The sequence below is a fragment of the Syngnathus floridae genome, chromosome 22 (genome assembly GCF_059516105.1).
Source record: "Syngnathus floridae isolate MCC-2025c chromosome 22, RoL_Sflo_1.0, whole genome shotgun sequence".
Classification (NCBI taxonomy): Eukaryota; Metazoa; Chordata; class Actinopteri; order Syngnathiformes; family Syngnathidae; genus Syngnathus; species Syngnathus floridae.
In genome coordinates, this window is record NC_142434.1 from 4,044,685 (window position 1) to 4,058,904 (window position 14,220).

Consider the following 14,220-nt stretch of genomic DNA (forward strand, 5'->3'; position numbering starts at 1 on the left):
GCCTAATGTAGCAGCCGCGTGACGTTGAGTCGAAACACAAGATGACCCTAAGGGGACCCCGTTAGTAGCGAGGAAGGTCATTCCGTGTCAAATCAATCAAGAACTTCAAACGGTGGAAGCTTTCGCATTCCGCCTTTTTGTCAAATTTGGAAGGAAATCGGAGGGGTGAAGGTGTTTGACGACGAACGACCCTGGTTGTTTTGTTGACTATTGTCAAACGCGCCTCTTTCTATAAGGTGCCCCCGGCTCCCCAGTAACGAACGGGCTTGCCTTAGCCGGGTTCGGAGATTCGTCCCTAATCTAACCACCCGAGTTACATTAACTCCACCGGAATCGATCCAATTTCTGCACAACGCCAATCCCGCTCAAGTCACCCGACGAAGCGCGAGCCGAGTAACTCAATTCGAGGCAAGACTTGGAAGTGACCGCATCGTATTGATGGCTCCCCGCTACTGTTTGAAGTTCTTATGATGTTACGGATGTTTTTAGATGTCTTTGTTAAGACCTCAGGGATTCGTTTGTATGGCGCACCCAAGCACTAGTTTTGCCGAAGTAAATGTTGAGACGGGTCCGTTCCACTTGGTCGCTCATGCAGCGAGCCGAGCAACTTGTTTATTCGGAAGAGAATCGAATGAATAAAAGTGTGACAATAATAGCATTGAAGAAGAAAATGAATGCACTTTCGATGACTAATTCTAACTTCTTATATGTAGATCTAGCACTTAACTGTCCGAGTGCTTCACCCCACTCGATTGCTTTTTTGAAAAAGAAAAAATAATAATAATAATAATAATAAGTTTCTTAAAACGAATAGAATGTCTTCGTCTATTTAGATTCGCCCAGTAATTAATTTGGAAGGAAAGTCCATTTTTCGATCGGGTCCGGTTTAACTTTTGATGCGGCCCGACAGACGGGGAAACGGGCCGCGCTCAACGGACAATCGAAATACTTTTATCCTTCACCCACTCAAATGATCCAATTCAAGCATCGTCGTTTATTTCGAGGAAGTCAAATTTTCAACCGAATTAACCTTTAACAAAATTCACTCTTCCCTTCAATATTTACAAAAGTTATTTAATTCTCTAACGTGTTCGGAGTTGCTTTTTACGCGGCCCGTCAAAAAGGGAAAACGGGCCTGCGCCCTTCAAATAATGAAATTGATGAATTATTTGAATTAAAATGAATTAAATGAATTACAAATCTCCAGAGAATTACTCCAGAGACCGAACAATTTCACTCACTGATACCCGCGTTATCATTAAATCATTCAATCCCAGAACAATTCGATTGCAAAGCACAGTTCATGAAAGAGGGGAAAAGTAGATAGATACCAGCTGCATGCTATTTTTGGTGGAAGCAAAGTCGAGTGATCAATTCGATCTTACTTCTAAAATCCAACTTAGAGAAACAGGCTGGCCTCGAGGGGACCGACGACCCCCCGATGGCTATTCCCTTCCTTCGCTAAAATACAGAAAAGTGGTTCCCCTCGCCTCGTTTCTTCCGCAAAGTTGTCCAGTCCAATTTTTGGGAGTAAATCCAAGTTAATTTCAGACCAGCGATCCTGCGTCTCACACAAAGATCCCGGGACTCTGGAAAAAATCTCGAAACTCCCTCGGGCTTCTTCACGTACGAGCGCTCTTTGGGGGGAAAAGCCCCGTAGCTGCTCCTGCAGGACTTGTCTGGTACCTATATCCTCTCTATAGGGTAAGACCGCCTAGTTTCCCACGCCTGATAGGATTTGGTCAGTTTTCCCACGCTGTATAGGCTTTGGACAATTTCCCCACGCTGTATAGGCTTTGGACAATGTTCCCCTGCTCGTACACCTGCTGTCCTTCAGCAGATGTTTCCGCCTTGACCGCGCATTTCTTTCCACCAATGTACAGCTAGCCCCTGGTAAAGCCCCTTTTCTTCACTTCCTGTTTCATGAGAAGAACTTTTGAAAGTTGCGCTTCAATTAACTCTGAAATAAAAATCCAAACCTTTGATCTATTTCTTGAAACAATCGATGTCACTATGCCACTATTCTCACAGTGGCGGGCCTCTCGATCAAATTGACTAACAAATTTGCTTTAAGCTGTTACACAATACATTTTTAGCCACGCAAAGAAATCAAAAAGTACAAATCACATTTGTGCTTCTCCAAACAATTGATGTCACTATGCCACTATTCTCACAGTGGCGGGCCTCTCGATCAAATTGACTAACAATATTGCTTTAAGCTGTCACAGAATACATTTTTAGCCAAGCAAAGAAATCAAAAAGTACAAATCGCATTTGTGCTTCCATGCGTGACTCACAATCCGACACCATGTTCCTGTTTTATTTCCATTTCAACTAGTTGGGCTTGTTTTGGCCCCTTTTTTGGGCTCATGTTTCGGTCTGGCGCCCTCTTTTGGACAAATTGGGAATTTCAGCTCTGCCAATTTACTCCTGTGAACAATCCATATTTTACCATTTGGCACCACCTTCCCCCCCCCGTGTTACATGACACTATGCATGTACGGATCAAGAGCAGCATTACTGAAAATGGGGTCCGGACGGAAGCGAAGGTGTCAGGATCGGAGTGGAAATGGAGCAGGAGGACCGAGCGCAGCTTGGACCAGGGTTGAAGGGAAGAACGCAAACTAGCAGACTCGGCAAGTGACGTGACGCAACGAAAGCGAACGAGGTGACTGACGTGAAACAAAAAGACAGGGTGACATTACCAATGACAGGAGCAGGAACCAAAAAGCCGCCGTGACATGAACACGCAGCAACGATCCGACGGGGAGTGAGGGGCAGACAGGACAGGTAACGACAGGTAACGAGAGGCAGGTGGGAATGATCATACTCATCATGGGCACACAGGAGGGGAGGGGCGAGCACAGGGATGGGTGGATGGGTGGGTGGGTGGATGGATGGATGGATGGATGGATGGGTGGATGGGTGGATGGGTGGATGGGTGGCTGTGTGGCTGGATGGATGGATGGATGGATGGATGGATGGATGGATGGATGGATGGATGGATGGATGGATGGATGGATGGATGGATGGATGGATGGATGGATGGATAAAAAAAGGTGAGTGATACATGGATTTATGGTTTTTGAACTGTTGCTGGTAGCTCAGGCTAATCAAGTCGATCGCGGGGTGGATGCATTTGATTGATTGATCGATCGATCGATCGATCGATCATCATTCTTCTCCAATCTTGGACATACACTGTCGTCGTACCTCGTTCTTTCAATTTTGTCTGGCACCTGCTGGTTTTATCTCCACGTGACCTTCCTGTGAACATTCTTCTCCAATCTTGGACATACACTGTCGTCGTACCTCATTCTTATTCTTTTAATTTTGTCATTTGGTACGAAATGATGTTAGCTTTTGGCTGTGACATCATTAATCTATTGCTGTTCTTTCGATACATCGTGTCTTTGCTTCTTCGTAGTTGAATCATGCTTCCTTCCAAGCGTATCTTTTCTTTGTTAGGCAAACGACGTATTTCCCTCTGTTCAGTAGCAATCAAAAAGTGGCGTCTAGCATGAGTCAAAACAGAAGATACAATCGAGTACCGAACGGTCAAGACGACTCTGGCCCTCCCTGTCCATGATTCAGAGAAAAAACATCAGGCACGCATTACACAGTTCCTTAAGGGTCATGAAGCTCTTTCGGCAATAGCTCAAAAGTCATTTGTTATTTCAAAGTGCTCAGAAATATAGATATCAGATCATCATAACGTTATAAAACCCTTTCTCATCACCACTTGTCAAAAATGTCTAGTTATGTCTTCTTTGTTGATTTGCTGTGTAGGTATAATGATAGGCTTCAAATGTTTCTTTTATTTATTGAATATACTTGTCTGCTTATGTTTCTTTTATTTATTGAATATACTTGTCTGCTTATGTCTGCTTTATTCAACGAGGTTGGAGCATGTCTGTTTTTGGAGCTAGGCAGGCCTTTTCCTATTTCGACCTCATTCCTTCACGTTGCTTCCACGATCGTGTCCAAACGATTTCGGGCTCACGATGTGCACGTCTCACGAAAGTAAAACAAGCCGCGCCACCATCGAGTGAAATATTTCAGTGACGTTCCATTCCTTTATGGTCTTTGCGTGTGTCCACGATCGTCTCGTCATTGTGACTTTTTTTTTTTTTTTTTTTTTTCCTCCCCCCTCCGCCCCCTTAAAAAATGGCTGCCTCGGCTGTCTTTTTGGCAGCGACGATTTCTACGACTGCCACGAAAGGCACCACCGGCATAAGGGCCACTTGAATGTCGAGGAGACGGCTCTGTATCTGCTCGGTGGAGTCGGAAAAGAATAAAAAGGATTCTGAATTCGGATTCGTCGTGACTCGGAACCGCAGCAGCAGTTATGACAGACGAAAGTAAAGACTTCAAGGAGACGAGCAAGCAGCTGTGTGGCGTAAGGCAAAGGGGCTTCTAGACGGTTCCGCGGCCGCTTTTGCTTTTGCGTGCGACGTGTATCACGCACGCACTCGTCATAAAGTTCCCAAATGCAGCCAATGAACGAGCAACAAATGTGCAAACTTTAAAGGCGCCTCTGAAGATGACGGCGATCGAGAGAGAGCGTTGTAGGAGGGAGTTCTTTCGGCTCGTTTGGTTCAGTGGATTCGCCTGCTCGCAGCGCTCCACGCAGCTCCAGCTCCAGCTCCAGCAGGTCCGAACGCTCCCTCCCTTCCTAGTCATCCTCGAAAGAAGATGAACTTCTCCAAGCTGCTGTGCTTGGTGCTCGTGTACAGCGAGCAATTTGGCCAAGGTAAGGCCGTTGAATTCAATGACGACGTTGCTGAGCATTTTGCGCAAGCTTTTAGGCGCATGAATAAAAGTGGGCGCTCATGTTGGCGCAAGCCTTGCTTGCTTTTTTCCCCTCTGCCACATCACTTTACTTATACACTCGCTCGAAAGAAGAAATTCGGATGGTTGTGAACAAGTCGAAATGCAGTTTTCATTTTCAAACAGAACACGGCGTTGTTTTGAATCGAGATAGCGTGTTCCCTTGATTTCAAGGAAAGCCTATGTTTAAAAAAAAAAAATAATAAATCCAAATCACTCCTGCAAACTATTGGGAATGAATTCCGATGCTTGTTTGTCCAAACAACTACAGGGAGTCAGTCACAGGATACATTTTCCAACCCAACATGGCGTTTTTGGACTATAGACCATTCCAATGCGTTACCTTGATTTCAAAGAAAACCTCTTGAAAACAAAACATTGCTAGCCACTTTCATTGCAATCGGTATATTTCGGATAGATTTTGTTTGTTGACAAGAACAAAAGGCTAATAATCATCACATTTTGCATTTTCAAACCAAACGTCGTCGGAATAGCTTCCCTTCCTTGGTTTTTGTTTGACGCAGCATTTCAAAGCGCCCATAGAAAACATTCAATTTGCTCGAACAAAGACAACAATTTACAATGGCAGCAAAGTTCATATTCAGAAGTGAAAATAGCGTCAAACTTTCTTTCCTCAAATGTGTACTTTGCACACAGACCAGACCAGAGTGGGTGATACTTTGCCCTCTTCTGCTTTTGTAGTGCTGGCGGACACGACACCAGAATGCACGGGCAACGCTGATGGCGCAGAAGTGCCGTGCAACGGCAAGAAGGGCGGATCGGTCAAATTGAACGTCAATTCACAAACCGCAGTCAGCCAGTGGCAGAAGGGAAGTGCCGACCTCACCACTACGAACGCTGCCAAATACACAGTGGGAAGTACAGCACCAAGTTCTCTGACGATCCTGAACCTGGAAACACCTGACGACGGGGAGTACAAAACCAAAACCCTCTCACCAGAGCAAAGCTTCAATGTCAAAGGTTAGATGTTGCAGGACAGCCGCTGGCCGCACGAAAGCTTCTTGCGCACCGTTTCCTTTGCATGTTTTAGGAATGTGTTGGGGGGCGGGGCGGGGGGGAAGGCACGCCCACAGGGACAACACGCACACACTCCACACAGGCAAAGTCTCTTATGCTCAGGAGTTGAAAAGTTGGAGAAAAATGTCCAAAATGTGACCAAAAACATCTCGGCCTCCTTTTCAAAGGGTCCACTTAGCGCCACAGTCTTTGCTCCGTGCGCACAGGCCAGAGTGAGTGATTCTGCTTTTCTTGTGCTGGCAGTGGTGGACTGCATCGGTGACACCAGCACACCTGCGATATGCAAGGGCAAGAAGGGTGGCAGCATCAAGTTGGGGCTCAAAGACGGAACTGCCACAGCCAACTGGAAGAAGGGGAACGACCCCGTTCTGGCCGGTGAGAAGTACGAGGGTCCAGTCGACGAGGCTACCCTGACGATCAAGAACCTGGACGACGATGCAGAGTACACGGGCGGCACAAATGAAAAGTTTTCCATCCAAGGTTTGATGTTGCAGGAAAGCCGCTCGCCACGCGAAAGCTTCTTCTTGCGCACCATTTCTTTCCCATTTGATCACTTGTGCTTTTCTTGTGCTGGCAGTGGCGCCAGTCTGCAAGAGCAGCACTACCAGTTGCGAGGGCAAGCTGAGCAGAGACCTCGTATTGGAAGTCGTAGGCACAGTTTCCTCGACGGTCACCTGGACGAAGGACAACCAGCTTCTATCCGGTGACAGATACGTCAAAAGCGGAACAAAGGACGTTGAGCTGATGATCGTGAACCTGGTACCAACCGACCAGGGAACCTACACGGCGGCCTACGGTACTGGTGCTAACAAAGAAACAAAGTCCTTCGTTGTCAGCATTCCGGGTGAGTTTGATGTTGCAGGACAATCCACTCACTGGTACGAGAGCCGAAAAGCTTTGATTTTGCATTTCATTGGCAGTGGAAACCCACCAATAAGCTAGCCCATTCAGCAGCACTTTTTGTTTTACAAATCGCAGTACCGCGCGGCGAGTTCAAACGTTGCCAGCTGACCTTTTCCAATTGCCATTCTCTCATTCAGCAAACCCTAACAACGGGAAGAAAAACCATGACGACAAGGGCACCAGCAAGCCAACCACCACCGAAAGGCCGGCAACTAAGAACAAGGGAAATGAGGACCTCACCACTACGGCCGGCGGCGGCGGCCTGTCCTACTCACCTGCTCTGCTGGTGACAGTCACCCTGGTGCATCTGCTGCTTCTTCAGCTGGCCGCCTAGAAGACAGCAAGCTGAAGGTGGAGGCAGAAAAAGCCAGCCAGCCAGCGCCCGCCCATACCAGCCATTGATTGGTCTCTCTGCATGCATGCATTCTATCTACTACCATTGATTTGCCACCATAGGCGCATTTAGTCGTCGATTAAGCAAGCTTACATTTGCCACTGTAGGCGCATTTAGTTAGTAAGTAAGTTTTGGCGCATTTAGTCATTGATTAAGCTCATGGAGTTTGATTTGCTTTTCCTTTGATCGGTTGAACTCAACGCTGCTTTTTGCTGCTCGATTGTCTGTATTTTTCCCCCCTCCATTCAATAAAGGGTCAATCTTTGTTTTGAATGTCATTTTTTCCCTGCTTTCAATAAAGTCGTCAAATGAAGAGGAAAAAGGCTGAAGGAAATTGGGAGATGCAAGAAATGTCTTTGCTTTCATGAAGAAAGCCTTACTAAGAATGATTGCAGCTCCCTCTCGCTAATATGACAGACCAAATAGCACTTTGGAAGAATTCAAAGTCAAAGTCCGCTTTATTGTCAATTTCAATTGAAACATTGACAAGAATCATCGACAATTTGTATGTGTAACTGTGCTTCAAGTGCAAAAGTGATATTTGTTGCGCTAAATGATCACCATCTCATGTATTTGGGAGGAGAAATCGATGCTAACAAAAACACATCCAACCCAACTCATTACGAAACGACTCGAAAAAGCACAATGACCGCGATTGTGGGCACGCAAGCGCATATATAGGAGGAGTATTGGAGGAATCAAGTGTCTTGGTTTTTAATAAACACTTAGGCCTAGTACGCTACTGTCTATTGAGATTGTCTTCGATCAACATCCCAGCCTCATGGTGTTTAGGTGTCATTTAAGACTGCGATAAGAAGACATTGTCAAAACGTGTCTCTTCTTTCTTTCTTTCTTTTTTTAAAACAGACTCCATATCGGGTACATGCGCTCGCCTTTATAATTCCATCCGCAGTGTCAGTCATGCGACACAAACAAGTGTTTTTCTAGAAAAGAATCCACAGATATTTGCAACGTCAAAAAAGAGATCCAACAATAGATCGATCGATATGTATAAACTCGCGTGCCTTTTGACGTTTGTAATCACCATCTTTAGCACAAGACAACAAGAAAAAAAAAAAATCGCACAACGCTTTGTTTACACCCGTCATTCGCGTTCCTACTGGCGGCATTTGGGATACCCTGCAGTGTTCCACAATTTCCGCAAGATGGCAGCACGTCACATTGAACCCTGCTGAGAGGGTGCAAAAAGGGAGCAGAAGGTTGCAGTGACAGTTTGCGTCGCCCGACTCGGAGTTCAATTCATTCGCTTGCAGTGTTGCACACTTTCCGCAAGATGGCAGCACGTCACATTGAACCCTGCTGAGAGGGTGCAAAAAGGGAGCAGAATGTGGCAGTGACAGTTTGCGTCGCCCGACTTGGAAGTCAATTCATTCGCTTGCAGTGTTGCACACTTTCCGCAAGATGGCAGCACGTCACATTGAACCCTGCTGAGAGGGTGCAAAAAGGGAGCAGAAGGTGGCAGTGACAGTTTGCGTCGCCCGACTTGGAGTTCAATTCATTCGCTTGCAGTGTTGCACACTTTCCGCAAGATGGCAGCACGTTACACTCAACCCTATTGAGAACGTGTCAAAGGGGCCAGACTTCGACTTCGACTTGCATTCATTCCGGGAGTCGCTGATGTTTTCATTCAGCAGAATTGTTGTTTCCATGAATAACCACTTGAATTGGAAATCAAACAAATCGACGTCGTATTTCGGGCAAGGAGGAAATGTGTTCAAATGCACACACACTTGAATTGATCCACCGCAAGAATTGAAAATGCAGTCGAGGTGGATTTCCACCCGTTTATTAGAAAACAACCACGTCAAACAAACAGCTTCTGGGACAAGAGACAAGGTCAACGTTCAGTGTGACAAACAGAGGTTTCTGTAAAGTGCCAGACACAAAGGGGGGGGGGGGGGAAGCATTGGAATCCTCTCTACTTAGCAATACAGACAAACATCACGTGGAAAAGTAGAACTTCAACACACCAGCATAAAAACGACAAAAAAAAAAACGTTTACGCACTCAAAGCGATGGCATGGCCTGACGAGAGGAAAAAAAAAAAATCAGTAGTTTATCCGTAACCTTTGCCTCCTTATAACGTGTTTGTACACACTGTGCAAGTGTTTGTACACACATTTGACCCAAAAAAAAAAAAAAAAAAATCATCCCTTCTTACCCATCTCATACATTCGAATGCCAATCACCGGTTTGTGACGATGACAGAGGACTTGATCTCGATGTCGCTCTCCGTCACTCCCTGGAGATTCACCAGCCTGCTGCTAAAGGCCCTTCCCATCAGGTCTTCGGCCTCCTTCGACAGTTCATTTCGAAATAAGGGTCTTGGCGCTTGCCTCTGTACTGAGGGACGAGAGTGGACTCGGCTTTGGTCAAAGCGGAGGTTTTTCGTCCCGCCTTCTGGCTTGTGGTGGTGGTGGGGGGGCGGGGGGGGGGGGGTTTCTTTCCGGTTGGCCGCTGCCCCCGGGGTGTCGCCAAGGGGCAGCGGGACCTCGTTAGTAGCGAGGAAGGTCATTCCGTTGAAGGAATGGGGTCGAAATACAAAAAGTCCTGCCTAGCTCCGAAAACAGACGTGCTCAAAGCTCATTGAATAAAGCAAAGAAGAGCAGAGAAGTATGTTCACAATCGATAAAAGAAACCGTTGAAGCCTATCATTATAGCTACACACCGAAGCAATAAAGAAAACATACGCAACTCGACATTTTCGATAGGTGGGTTAGGCTCAGGGTCATCTCGTGTTTTGACTCAACGTCACGCGTCGCCTAATGTAGCAGCCGCGTGACGTTGAGTCGAAACACAAGATGACCCTAAGGGGACCCCGTTAGTAGCGAGGAAGGTCATTCCGTGTCAAATCAATCAAGAACTTCAAACGGTGGAAGCTTTCGCATTCCGCCTTTTTGTCAAATTTGGAAGGAAATCGGAGGGGTGAAGGTGTTTGACGACGAACGACCCTGGTTGTTTTGTTGACTATTGTCAAACGCGCCTCTTTCTATAAGGTGCCCCCGGCTCCCCAGTAACGAACGGGCTTGCCTTAGCCGGGTTCGGAGATTCGTCCCTAATCTAACCACCCGAGTTACATTAACTCCACCGGAATCGATCCAATTTCTGCACAACGCCAATCCCGCTCAAGTCACCCGAAGCGTGAGCCGAGTAACTCAATTCGAGGCAAGACTTGGAAGTGACCGCATCGTATTGATGGCTCCCCGCTACTGTTTGAAGTTCTTATGATGTTACGGATGTTTTTAGATGTCTTTGTTAAGACCTCAGGGATTCGTTTGTATGGCGCACCCAAGCACTAGTTTTGCCGAAGTAAATGTTGAGACGGGTCCGTTCCACTTGGTCGCTCATGCAGCGAGCCGAGCAACTTGTTTATTCGAAAGAGAATCGAATGAATAAAAGTGTGACAATAATAGCATTGAAGAAGAAAATGAATGCACTTTCGATGACTAATTCTAACTTCTTATATGTAGATCTAGCACTTAACTGTCCGAGTGCTTCACCCCACTCGATTGCTTTTTTGAAAAAGAAAAAATAATAATAATAATAATAATAAGTTTCTTAAAACGAATAGAATGTCTTCGTCTATTTAGATTCGCCCAGTAATTAATTTGGAAGGAAAGTCCATTTTTCGATCGGGTCCGGTTTAACTTTTGATGCGGCCCGACAGACGGGGAAACGGGCCGCGCTCAACGGACAATCGAAATACTTTTATCCTTCACCCACTCAAATGATCCAATTCAAGCATCGTCGTTTATTTCGAGGAAGTCAAATTTTCAACCGAATTAACCTTTAACAAAATTCACTCTTCCCTTCAATATTTACAAAAGTTATTTAATTCTCTAACGTGTTCGGAGTTGCTTTTTACGCGGCCCGTCAAAAAGGGAAAACGGGCCTGCGCCCTTCAAATAATGAAATTGATGAATTATTTGAATTAAAATGAATTAAATGAATTACAAATCTCCAGAGAATTACTCCAGAGACCGAACAATTTCACTCACTGATACCCGCGTTATCATTAAATCATTCAATCCCAGAACAATTCGATTGCAAAGCACAGTTCATGAAAGAGGGGAAAAGTAGATAGATACCAGCTGCATGCTATTTTTGGTGGAAGCAAAGTCGAGTGATCAATTCGATCTTACTTCTAAAATCCAACTTAGAGAAACAGGCTGGCCTCGAGGGGACCGACGACCCCCCGATGGCTATTCCCTTCCTTCGCTAAAATACAGAAAAGTGGTTCCCCTCGCCTCGTTTCTTCCGCAAAGTTGTCCAGTCCAATTTTTGGGAGTAAATCCAAGTTAATTTCAGACCAGCGATCCTGCGTCTCACACAAAGATCCCGGGACTCTGGAAAAAATCTCGAAACTCCCTCGGGCTTCTTCACGTACGAGCGCTCTTTGGGGGGAAAAGCCCCGTAGCTGCTCCTGCAGGACTTGTCTGGTACCTATATCCTCTCTATAGGGTAAGACCGCCTAGTTTCCCACGCCTGATAGGATTTGGTCAGTTTTCCCACGCTGTATAGGCTTTGGACAATTTCCCCACGCTGTATAGGCTTTGGACAATGTTCCCCTGCTCGTACACCTGCTGTCCTTCAGCAGATGTTTCCGCCTTGACCGCGCATTTCTTTCCACCAATGTACAGCTAGCCCCTGGTAAAGCCCCTTTTCTTCACTTCCTGTTTCATGAGAAGAACTTTTGAAAGTTGCGCTTCAATTAACTCTGAAATAAAAATCCAAACCTTTGATCTATTTCTTGAAACAATCGATGTCACTATGCCACTATTCTCACAGTGGCGGGCCTCTCGATCAAATTGACTAACAAATTTGCTTTAAGCTGTTACACAATACATTTTTAGCCACGCAAAGAAATCAAAAAGTACAAATCACATTTGTGCTTCTCCAAACAATTGATGTCACTATGCCACTATTCTCACAGTGGCGGGCCTCTCGATCAAATTGACTAACAATATTGCTTTAAGCTGTCACAGAATACATTTTTAGCCAAGCAAAGAAATCAAAAAGTACAAATCGCATTTGTGCTTCCATGCGTGACTCACAATCCGACACCATGTTCCTGTTTTATTTCCATTTCAACTAGTTGGGCTTGTTTTGGCCCCTTTTTTGGGCTCATGTTTCGGTCTGGCGCCCTCTTTTGGACAAATTGGGAATTTCAGCTCTGCCAATTTACTCCTGTGAACAATCCATATTTTACCATTTGGCACCACCTTCCCCCCCCCGTGTTACATGACACTATGCATGTACGGATCAAGAGCAGCATTACTGAAAATGGGGTCCGGACGGAAGCGAAGGTGTCAGGATCGGAGTGGAAATGGAGCAGGAGGACCGAGCGCAGCTTGGACCAGGGTTGAAGGGAAGAACGCAAACTAGCAGACTCGGCAAGTGACGTGACGCAACGAAAGCGAACGAGGTGACTGACGTGAAACAAAAAGACAGGGTGACATTACCAATGACAGGAGCAGGAACCAAAAAGCCGCCGTGACATGAACACGCAGCAACGATCCGACGGGCAGTGAGGGGCAGACAGGACAGGTAACGACAGGTAACGAGAGGCAGGTGGGAATGATCATACTCATCATGGGCACACAGGAGGGGAGGGGCGAGCACAGGGATGGGTGGATGGGTGGGTGGGTGGATGGATGGATGGATGGATGGATGGGTGGATGGGTGGATGGGTGGCTGTGTGGCTGGATGGATGGATGGATGGATGGATGGATGGATGGATGGATGGATGGATGGATGGATGGATGGATGGATGGATGGATGGATAAAAAAAGGTGAGTGATACATGGATTTATGGTTTTTGAACTGTTGCTGGTAGCTCAGGCTAATCAAGTCGATCGCGGGGTGGATGCATTTGATTGATTGATCGATCGATCGATCGATCGATCATCATTCTTCTCCAATCTTGGACATACACTGTCGTCGTACCTCGTTCTTTCAATTTTGTCTGGCACCTGCTGGTTTTATCTCCACGTGACCTTCCTGTGAACATTCTTCTCCAATCTTGGACATACACTGTCGTCGTACCTCATTCTTATTCTTTTAATTTTGTCATTTGGTACGAAATGATGTTAGCTTTTGGCTGTGACATCATTAATCTATTGCTGTTCTTTCGATACATCGTGTCTTTGCTTCTTCGTAGTTGAATCATGCTTCCTTCCAAGCGTATCTTTTCTTTGTTAGGCAAACGACGTATTTCCCTCTGTTCAGTAGCAATCAAAAAGTGGCGTCTAGCATGAGTCAAAACAGAAGATACAATCGAGTACCGAACGGTCAAGACGACTCTGGCCCTCCCTGTCCATGATTCAGAGAAAAAACATCAGGCACGCATTACACAGTTCCTTAAGGGTCATGAAGCTCTTTCGGCAATAGCTCAAAAGTCATTTGTTATTTCAAAGTGCTCAGAAATATAGATATCAGATCATCATAACGTTATAAAACCCTTTCTCATCACCACTTGTCAAAAATGTCTAGTTATGTCTTCTTTGTTGATTTGCTGTGTAGGTATAATGATAGGCTTCAAATGTTTCTTTTATTTATTGAATATACTTGTCTGCTTATGTTTCTTTTATTTATTGAATATACTTGTCTGCTTATGTCTGCTTTATTCAACGAGGTTGGAGCATGTCTGTTTTTGGAGCTAGGCAGGCCTTTTCCTATTTCGACCTCATTCCTTCACGTTGCTTCCACGATCGTGTCCAAACGATTTCGGGCTCACGATGTGCACGTCTCACGAAAGTAAAACAAGCCGCGCCACCATCGAGTGAAATATTTCAGTGACGTTCCATTCCTTTATGGTCTTTGCGTGTGTCCACGATCGTCTCGTCATTGTGACTTTTTTTTTTTTTTTTTTTTTTCCTCCCCCCTCCGCCCCCTTAAAAAATGGCTGCCTCGGCTGTCTTTTTGGCAGCGACGATTTCTACGACTGCCACGAAAGGCACCACCGGCATAAGGGCCACTTGAATGTCGAGGAGACGGCTCTGTATCTGCTCGGTGGAGTCGGAAAAGAATAAAAA

At 45.8% G+C, this 14,220-nt stretch overlaps 1 protein-coding gene across 1 annotated transcript; it reads left to right on the forward strand.

The window, feature by feature from the left end:
* The first annotated feature begins 4,544 nt into the window (after window positions 1–4,544).
* LOC148379306 (uncharacterized) lies at window positions 4,545–7,430 on the forward strand. Its single transcript, XM_088366300.1, has 5 exons — window positions 4,545–4,753; window positions 5,533–5,811; window positions 6,112–6,348; window positions 6,446–6,712; window positions 6,909–7,430. The coding sequence occupies exons 1-5, from the start codon at window positions 4,696–4,698 to the stop codon at window positions 7,103–7,105; spliced, it is 1,038 nt and encodes a 345-aa protein (XP_088222426.1). The 5' UTR covers window positions 4,545–4,695; the 3' UTR covers window positions 7,106–7,430.
* Window positions 7,431–14,220: the final 6,790 nt, after the last annotated feature.

Bases quoted from the DNA above. Each gene is read 5' to 3' on its own strand.
- LOC148379306 (XM_088366300.1), top strand. From the start codon at position 4,696: ATGAACTTCTCCAAGCTGCTGTGCTTGGTGCTCGTGTACAGCGAGCAA. The intron at 5,812-6,111 runs GTTAGATGTTGC...TTGTGCTGGCAG, and splicing joins GCAAAGCTTCAATGTCAAAG to TGGTGGACTGCATCGGTGAC. The intron at 6,713-6,908 runs GTGAGTTTGATG...TCTCTCATTCAG, and splicing joins CTTCGTTGTCAGCATTCCGG to CAAACCCTAACAACGGGAAG.